Source organism: Panthera uncia, chromosome B1 (genome assembly GCF_023721935.1).
Source record: "Panthera uncia isolate 11264 chromosome B1, Puncia_PCG_1.0, whole genome shotgun sequence".
Classification (NCBI taxonomy): Eukaryota; Metazoa; Chordata; class Mammalia; order Carnivora; family Felidae; genus Panthera; species Panthera uncia.
The window spans coordinates 71,036,246-71,045,645 of NC_064811.1; the positions used below are offsets into that span (position 1 = coordinate 71,036,246).

At 36.8% G+C, this 9,400-nt stretch overlaps 1 protein-coding gene across 1 annotated transcript in view; it reads right to left on the reverse strand.

Moving 5' to 3' along the window:
• Positions 1-379: 379 nt before the first annotated feature.
• Positions 380-9,400, reverse strand: part of ABCG2 (ATP binding cassette subfamily G member 2 (Junior blood group)) — a 131,886-nt gene continuing 122,865 nt past the window's right edge. Inside the window, exons 11-14 of the mRNA XM_049630039.1 lie at positions 8,620-8,890; positions 3,173-3,262; positions 2,204-2,286; positions 380-598 (exon numbers count right to left, since the gene is read on the reverse strand). Of these exons, the coding sequence (XP_049485996.1) occupies positions 451-598; positions 2,204-2,286; positions 3,173-3,262; positions 8,620-8,890 (592 nt within the window). The 3' untranslated portion in view covers positions 380-450. The remainder of the gene's footprint in view (positions 599-2,203; positions 2,287-3,172; positions 3,263-8,619; positions 8,891-9,400) is intronic.

Sequence of the window (9,400 nt, forward strand, 5' to 3'; positions counted from 1 at the left end):
ATAGATTAGATTTCGTACTTCCACCACTGCATCTGTACATTTGTTATTATGATTTATTAAATAATGGCAAATCACAGATTCATCTAATACTGGAGCTGGAGGGCAATGAACCCTCTATTCATTTTAAAGATGAGGAAACTAATACCAGAAATATTAATAACTTGTCACAAGTTCCCAGCATTCAATTCTGTTTTAGGTTGATAAACTAGATGTCTTCCCCATGGTTACTGTATGACCAGATGAACTAATACACAGTCCATAATATCACTAGTTTATGACTTGAGTTCTTTCATGTATAAATCAGTTCGCTGCGGTTTCTAGAAAAATAATTCTTGCTGAACAGTATGATGCCAAATGAAGAGACGACAAAAACACTTCATTGAATGCTTAAAATAAATCAAGACACTCCCTATTTAATGTGCACATAAATCATGTAAATCCAAGAAGAATTTAAGAAAATTTTTTAAGAGATAACAATTTTAGGTAGGCAATTATAAGGAAAATAACAATCATGCATGCCAAGGCTACGTGATTCTTCCACAGGCCCCAAGGGGAGATATCGATGCCCTGGTTTACCAAAAATTCTTCGCCAGTACATCTGAAATTCAACAGAAAAAGAATATAACTTTACCCTTAGTTATCTGTCAAGTTTTACTCTCAATGTATTCACAGTTCCCATAGGTTCCAAGTCTTAAAGAACTATGCCTTTATATATAATGGGTAACAATGAGGGCTTACAATTCTGCTGGATACTATGCTAAGCAGTCCATATGTAACAGTTTAGTTAATCCCTGAAACAACCCAGTGAAATAAATATTATACCCATTTAAAAAGATGACGAGACTAAGGTTTAAGGAACTTGGCCAAGTCCACTGATTCACACTTTGAATTCAGTCGCTAATCTCTGCAAATTCATTTGTTTTCAGATCTCTGATGCTGCTCTCACTCCTGACAGGGAAAACCTCAGTTTTAACAGATGACATCTAAGGCCCCTACCAAGTTGATCAAAGCTCTTTACAGAGCTCACTACCCACCAACCAGATATACAAAGAAACACACGCTAAGAATTCTAAAGCTAGGAAAAGAGGTGAGCGAGGGCTTCCTGCCCCCGCTGCTCTCGCAGCAGGGCTGGAATGAGCACTGCAGATACTCAGCAGCAGGCCCACCTAATCAGGTGTAAGCCTCGGTGGGGGCTGAGCTAGAGCAGGATGGAGTGGCCCTGCCACAGTTTAGAAAAGCGCCTGGTCCTAAAACTACCTGGTGCAGCCATACTGACTACCTGGTACGCCATGTGTGTGCAGCTCCTCCAAAAATGTTATACCCAGACAGAAGAGAGTGGGCAGAATATAGAAAACTTCTCTTCATACAGGTTTTTCAGAAATACTTCAAAATAACAATTTGCCCTATTACTAAGAATTATTTCTATTCTACTTGAGAATAGTTCATGAGATTCTGGATACCAGCATTCTCTTTTCTTTCATTGATCGATGTAGCAAAATCAAACCATTAACAACAATCATCGACAAGAAAAGGGTTATTCAATTTTTAAAACAACATCCTCTGATTTTATCAAAATCTGCATTTCTGTTTGACATTATGCAAAAAAATGGGACTTCTTTCTCAGTTTACTGAAAGGTGTTTCCTCCTTTGGAGGATACATCCCTCAAAAAGGATGTTCTGGGTCAGTTTAAAAGAAAAAAAAGATAGTCCTGTAGACCTCGATTTCATAATGTCTCCTAGTAAATGCAGGAGGAAGAGGCAAGTGCCCACAGCGCGGCAGGACAACGATCCTCCCCTCTGCTGCCCTCTTAGCTCTTGCTCCTGGCCTTGGGTTGGGCTTACAGGAAGCCATAAGTTTATGGATCCATACACTTCACCCACTCCATACAATTCCAAAATTCCAAGGCTTTGGTAAAATATCAAAGCAGCTCATTTCAAACTCAAGTGTTCGGAAAGTCAAAACTAAAACTCACAATCAAAACAGCCAATGAATCTTTTTTAAAGGCCCCCAATGAACAACGTATCAGAAACATTTCTCCATCTGAAGTACAATTTTCACTGAAGCAAGTGCCAAGGAGATGGGCACTGGTGTACAACCCAGAGAAGTCAGTGAAAGGACCTACACCAGCCAAGCGGCCCAGTGGGCTTTCTACATACACCACAATAGTAAACAAATCCACTACGACACTGAATACCAACTTACGTCGCATAACTACAGGTATTATTTGTTGTTACATTGAGTCCTGGGCAGAAGTTTTGTCCCAAAAATTCATTATGCTGCAAAGCCTATAACACAAGGGGGATGGGGCAAGGTAAACAGTTTTAAATTTCAAAAAACTTCAAAGAATTATCATGTACTCCTAGTTTAATCTTTATTGCTATTTCTACAAACAAACCAAGCTTCACGTTCACAGTCTCTGCCACACCAGAGCAACTAAAATTCTTTTCCTTGGCAACTGAGTAGTCTAAGGTTGAGATTTTAGCTTCCAAAACAAAGGGAAGTAAAGTAGTTGGCAAAGAGGGGAGACCTCTGGCTCCTTCCTTCTTCTCTCCCCAATTTTATAATCCCACAGTGTACTCAAAATCATACAGCAGTACTCAGTGACTATCGTTTATTTATGGTGAGAATCTTTTGTGTTATTCGTGTTTATTTTCATCAAAACCAGTGCTAATTCTTGGGAGTTAGGAACCCAATTATACTATATTAAGACAGTTTTCTTTGGAGTTGATTAGCTTTCTAAAACCAACATAGTGGCTGTATTATATGCTCTTTGTTTTTTGGGGGGGTTTTTTTGTTTGTTTTTTTCTGAATTCAATATAAAATACGTATTCTAGGCCCCCCATTCTCTATTTTCATAGTGAACTGAAACACAACTATATTTCTTTATATCAATTAGTCAATCTTTCTCCCTCATGAGGAGTTATCTCCCCACCCTTCACCTCCTTCAGACAACTGGGTAACTGGGGAAACCTCAGGTGATTATCAAGGTGATCTAAGGCTTAATAGAAAACTCTCCTTCATTGCTCCTAAAAAAGAAACCCCTGGAGACCTTCACAGTTCACAGTGGGAGACAAGGTTGTTAGGCTTTATTCTGGTTGTCCCTAGCTTGGGAATTCTAATCCTAGAATTAATCCTGTGCTAGGATCACAGAAACAGATGAGGAAAACTCACTGCAAAGCCATATCGAGGAATGCTGAAGTACTGAAGCCATGATAGCCAAGGCTGGATGGTTGTGAGATTTACCAACAGCCCTGAAAATATCTACAAAAAGAAAATACCAAGAATTAGACCTGGTAAGGGGATTTCATGAAGAATTACAGAGAATATCTCCTTTAAGTGCCCTACAACCTTTATAAACATTTCTGTTAAGACCAACTCTGGACATTCCTTCCATTCCTCTTTGCATGAGTATGCCTCTCTATCACTGAGGCTGTTTATGGTTCTCAGGGAACGACAATATATAATATATGTGCCATTTAATTGGAAGACCCTTAAATTTCAAGGTTTTTACTTTCTGTAACTGCACACAATGAAAGGTCAAGAAGTACTGACTGTTCTCACGATACAGACACTATATGTTCCCACCAATACATACACCAGATCATATCCTGAACATCTCATTCCTCTATTTCCAAAACACAGTATGATTTGTTATTTAAAAACGTTTGCATTCTATCTCTGCATGACTATAAAAATAATTTGGGGGTCAGGATGCATACTTAACCTACAGCCTGGAACTGGTATATAGCACAATGTGGTGAAGTGAAGCATAAAATATGGTGAATACCTTCATTTAAAGCTACCAAAAACCAGGTGACGGGGTGGCTCAGTCAGTTAAGCATCCAATTTCAGCTCAGCTCATGATCTCATGGTTCATGAGTTCAAGCCCTGCATTGGGCTCTATGCTGACAGCCTGCTCTAGATTCTGTGTCTCCCTCCCTCTCTGCCCCGCCCCTGCTCATGCTCTCTCTCTCTCAAAAATAAACAAACATTAAAAAAAAAATTTAAAGCTACCATAAAACAGTATGACAATGAAGATCCCAGGAAGGATTACTCCAGCAACAGATGGCTACATGAGAAGAGGTTCATATAAAATTTCTAACTGGCCCTAGGAATGCTGGGATAGACATAACCTGACGTCGCTGAGGGACTACATATTTTTGAACTCCACCTAACCAGGTGCTTAATATACGACACACGGCGTCTCTGAGTAACATGGTTTTATGACTGGTTTTAAAAGTTCTATATACGAACATTTAAATAATAAGACGAAGCATCTAATATAAAACAAGACATTTTTATGTATTGATGACATGTTATTTATTGGATAATACAGAAAATACATGCAAGGTTTATCAATTTCTCAATAATGTTTAGATTTCAAACTCACAAAGTTTGTCAAAGTTTGTGCTGATTATTTTCCTTTTAAAGACATCTATTCCTATTCTAGCAGAAAGAACATGTATATTAATAGACTAAGCATTCCTGTTTACTTCATGTTGTAGGGGGCAATGTGGTAACTAGTTGATTCATGTACTGATTCATCTATGTGCATGTAAAATTAAGGGACATGTAAGATTAGGATTCAGTAACTACTTAAAAAAAAAAGGTAAGTAGAAATATATTCATATAAGGGAATGTCAGGAACGCAGAAAGGCAGAGACACAGTACTGTGTGGGTTCTGGAATGCTTCAGTATTTTTAGACACTCCTTTTCAAAATACAGGAGGGACCCAAGACAGACTACCCACACTGCAGACCATTTTGTTTCTCATGGAACTTAGCTATTCCCTTGGAAAGGAGTAGATACATCCAAACCATTAAGTTATTGCTTAAACCAGTCAGCAGTTCTCTAACACTAGCATAGAAGTTGGGCAATTGACTGCTGTTTATATAGGGAATCTTAAAATCAAAATTTTTCTGTTTTTTTTTAAGTTTATATTTAAATTCTAACTAATTAACTAACATACACTGTAATATTAGTTTCAGGTATGCAATTTAGTGATGCAACACTTGCATATACCTGGTCCTCATCACAACAAGTACACTCCGTAATTGCCATCGCCTATTTAACCCATCTGCCCACCCACCTTCCCTCTGGTAACCATCACATTTTCTATGGTTAAGAGTCTGTTTCTTAGATTGCCTCTCTCTCTTTTGTTTCCCTTTCCTTGTTCATTCTGTTTCTTAAATTCCACATATAAGTGAAATAATATGGTATTTGTCTTTCTCTAACTTCTTTCACTTAACGCTCTCTAGCTCCATCCATGTCATTAAAAATGGCAAGATTTTATTCTTTTTTATGACTGAGTAATATTCCATTGTGTATATATACCACCTCCTCTTTATCTATTATCAGTGGATAGACATTTGGGATCTTTCCATAATTTGGCTATTGTTGATAATGTGGCTATAAACACAGAGGTGCATGTATCCCTTCAAATCTGTATTTTTATATCCTTTGGGTAAATACCTAGGAGTACAATTATTGGATCATAGAGTAGTTCCATTCTTAACTTTCTGAGAACCTCCATACTGTTTTCCAAGTGGCTGCACCAGTTTGCATTCCCACCAACAATCTAAGAGAGGTCCCCTTTCTCCACATCTCTACCAATAAATGTTGTTTCTTTTGTTGTTAATTTTAGCCATTCTGACAGCCATTTAGACATTCTTCACAAAATGAAAAGGAAAATTCATTTTGAATTTGTTTTTGTGTATGGTGTACGAAAATGGTCCATTCTTTTGCATGTAGCTGTCCAGTTTTCCCAGCACCATTTGTTGAAGAGACGGTCTTTTTTCCATTGGATATTCTTTCCTGCTTTGCCAAAGATTAATTGGCCATATACTTGTGGGTTCATTTCTGGATTTTCTATTCTTTTCCATTGACCTTTGTGTCTGTTTTTGTGCCAGTACTATGCTGTCTTGATCACTACTGTTTTGTATTATAACTTGAAGCCCAGAATTGTGATGCCTCCAGCTTTGCTTTGCTTTTTTCAAGATTGCTTTGGCTATTCGGGGTCTTTTGTGGTCCCACACACATTTTAAGATTGTTAGTTTTAGCTCTGTGAAAAATATTGGTGGCATTTTGATGGGGATTGCATTAAATGTGTAGATTGCTTTGGGTAGTATAGACAGTTTAACAATATGTGTTCTTCAAATCGATGAGCATGGGATGTTTTTCCATTTCTTTGTGTCCTCTTCAATTTCTTTCATCAGCGTTCTATAGTTTTCAGAGTACAGATGTTTTTACCTTTTTGGTTAGGTTTATTCCTACATATCTCATGGTTTTTGGTGCAATTTTAAATGGGATTGGTTGCTTGATTTCTCTTTCTGCTGCTTCATTATTGGTGTATAGAAATGCAACAGATTTCTGTATGATGATTTTGTATCCTGTAACTTTACTGAATTCATGTATCAGTTCTAGTAAAATTTTTTGGAGTCTTTCAAACTTCCTATATAGAGTATCATGTCATCTGCAAATAGTGACACTTTTACTTCTTCCTTATCAATTTGGATGACTTTTATTTCTTTTTGTTGTCTGATTGCTGTGGCTGGGACTTCCAGTACTATGTTGAAAAAAAAGTGGTGAGAGTGGACATCCCTGTCTTATTTCTGACCTCTGTTTCCCCCATTGAGGATGTGGGGTTTATGTGGCCTTTATTATATTGAGGTATATTCTCTCCAACCCTACTTTGTTGAGAATTTTTATCATGAATGGATGTAGTACTTTGTCAAATGCTTTTTCTGCACCAATTGAAAGGATATGGTTTTTATCCATTCTTTTATTAATGTGGTGTATCATGTTGATTGATTGCAAATACTGAGCCACCCTTGCAACCTAGGAATAAATCCCACTTGATTGTGGTGAATGATTCTTTTAATGCACTGTTGGATTCAGTTTGCTAGTATTTTATTGAGAATTTTTGCATCCATGTTCATCAGGGATATTGGCCTATAGTTGTCTTTTTTAGTGGAGTCTTTGGTTTTGGAATCAGGGTAATGCTAGTCTCTTGGAATGAATTTAGAAGGTTTCTTTCCTTTTCTATTTTTTAGAATAGTTTAAGAAGAATAGATATTAACTCTTCTTTAAGTGTTTGGTAGATTTCTCCTAGGAAACTATCTGGTCCTGGACTTTTGTTTGTTGGGAGACTTTTTATAACTGATTTAATTTCTTTGCTGGTTATTGATCTGTTCAAGTCTTCTATTTCTTCCTGTTTAAGTTTTGGTAGTGTATATGTTTCTAGGAATTTATCCATTTCTTCCAGGTTGTCCAATTTGTTAGTATATAGTTTTTCATAATGTTCTCTTATAATTGTTATTTCTGTGGTGTTGGTTGTGACCTCTCCACTCTTTTTTAATTTTATTTATTTGGGCCCTTTCTCTTTTCTTTTTGATAAGTCTGGCTAGATGTTTATCAATTTTATTCTTTGAAAGATTCAGCCCCTGGTTTCATTTATCTGCTGTATGGTTCTTTCTTTTTCTTTCTTTCTTTCTTTCTTTCTTTCTTTCTTTCTTTCTTTCTTTTCTTTCTTTTTAGCTTCTGTATCATTTGTTTCTGCTCTAATCTTTATTATTTCTCTCCTCTGCTGGCTTTAGGCTTCATTTGTTGTTCTTCTAGCTCCTTTAGTATAAAGTTAGGTAGTTTATTTGAGATTTTTCTTGCTTCTTGAGGTAATATACTTTCCTCTTAGAATTACTTTTGCTTCATCCCAAAGGTTTTGGACCATTGTGTTTTCATTTTCATTTGTTTCCATGTATTTTTTTTAACTTGTTCTTTGGTTTATTGGTTGACCCATTCATTGTTTAGTAGCATGTTATTTAACTTCCATGTATTTGTGGTCTTTCCAAATTTTTTCTTGTAGCTGATTTTCAAGTTTCATAGGGTTGTTATATGAAAATATCCATGGTATGATCTCAATCTTTTTTATTTGTTGACCCATTTGTGATCTATTCTGGAGAATGGCCCATGGGCACTTGAAAAGAAAGTGCATTCTGCTGCTCTAAGATGGAATGTTCTGAATATATCTGTTAAGTCTATCTGGTCCAGTGTGTCATTCAAAGCCATTGTTTCCTTGTTGATTTTCTGCTTGGATGATCTGTCCATTGCTGTAAGTGAGGTGTTAAAGTCCCCTACTATTATTGTATTATTATCAATGGGTTCCTTTATGTCTCATTAATAGTTATATATTTTTGGGTACTTTCATGTTGGGGGCATAAATATTTACAATTGTTAGATCTTCTTGTTGGATTGTCCCCTTTATTATGATATAGTGCCCTTCTGCATCTTAGTCTTTCGTTTAAAGTCTAGTTTGGTTTTTGAAGTTCCAGTTTATCAAGGTTTCACTATATGCCACCAAGAAGAATCTTTTAAAAACTCATTTGCAACAAAATGCTAACTAAATTTATAGCAATAATATTAGAATAGTAGCCAAAAAGGCTAGGGAATGTCAAGAAAAAGCTGTACATTCTCTAATATAAGCTATCCTTCAATACATGGCCTCCTTAAAGCAGAGAATCTAATTTACAGAATCCTCCAAGTTGGTTTCAGGTAACAGATAAATTTTCAGGAAAGAATAAGGGGAAATAATTTATTCTTAGCGAAGCACAGTTTCTACTCACCATCATAAACACAAAGGAGATGGTCATGAGAAGTGTTGCTATGGACACCACACTCTGGCCTGCTGCTATGGCCAGTGCCATAGAACTGGCTGAATAAGCCACCATCATAAGGGTAAACATCATGATGAAGAAAGCCTCCACAACTGGTTTCAATCCTTGGTTGGGAAGAAAAGAGGGGGTTGAATCCAATAGGTAACAGTGTATTTGAGATCGCTCTGTGCAAATGGATCTGATATTGAATGAAGAAATATCAGAATGAAGAAAATTCATCCTCTATCCGACCACCCCATCCTACTGTATAAAGTTATCATACACTTTCTTTTTATACTTACTGTATAAGCACATTTCTATGTAACATCTATGCTCCTTTATGTGTAATTATTAACAATTTCTGAGTGCCTGAGATGGACAGCTGTAGGCGACACAAGTGGTCATAATTCTACAGCCATTTCTTCTAAGAAGGAAACTTGTCAAGAGCACATTCGTTCTACCCAGACATCACCACATGACTACTGGCTATAACTGCGTTGTGTGAAGAAACTGGGAAGATGAAGATTATGTGACCTTCCAGTGGTTTCACTATCTGGGGTAATGTCTCCACAAGCCAAGTCTCCCAAGACAAATCACCATATAACTCTGGGATTGAGGGTGGGGCTAAATAAATTTCATAAGACTACTTTACAAATCATAATGGACTAATATTATGGGTCATATAATCTGAAGATTTTGGAAGGAGCCTGAGGATCTAGGTTCTATGCCTAAATATTTGACACACCTCTTA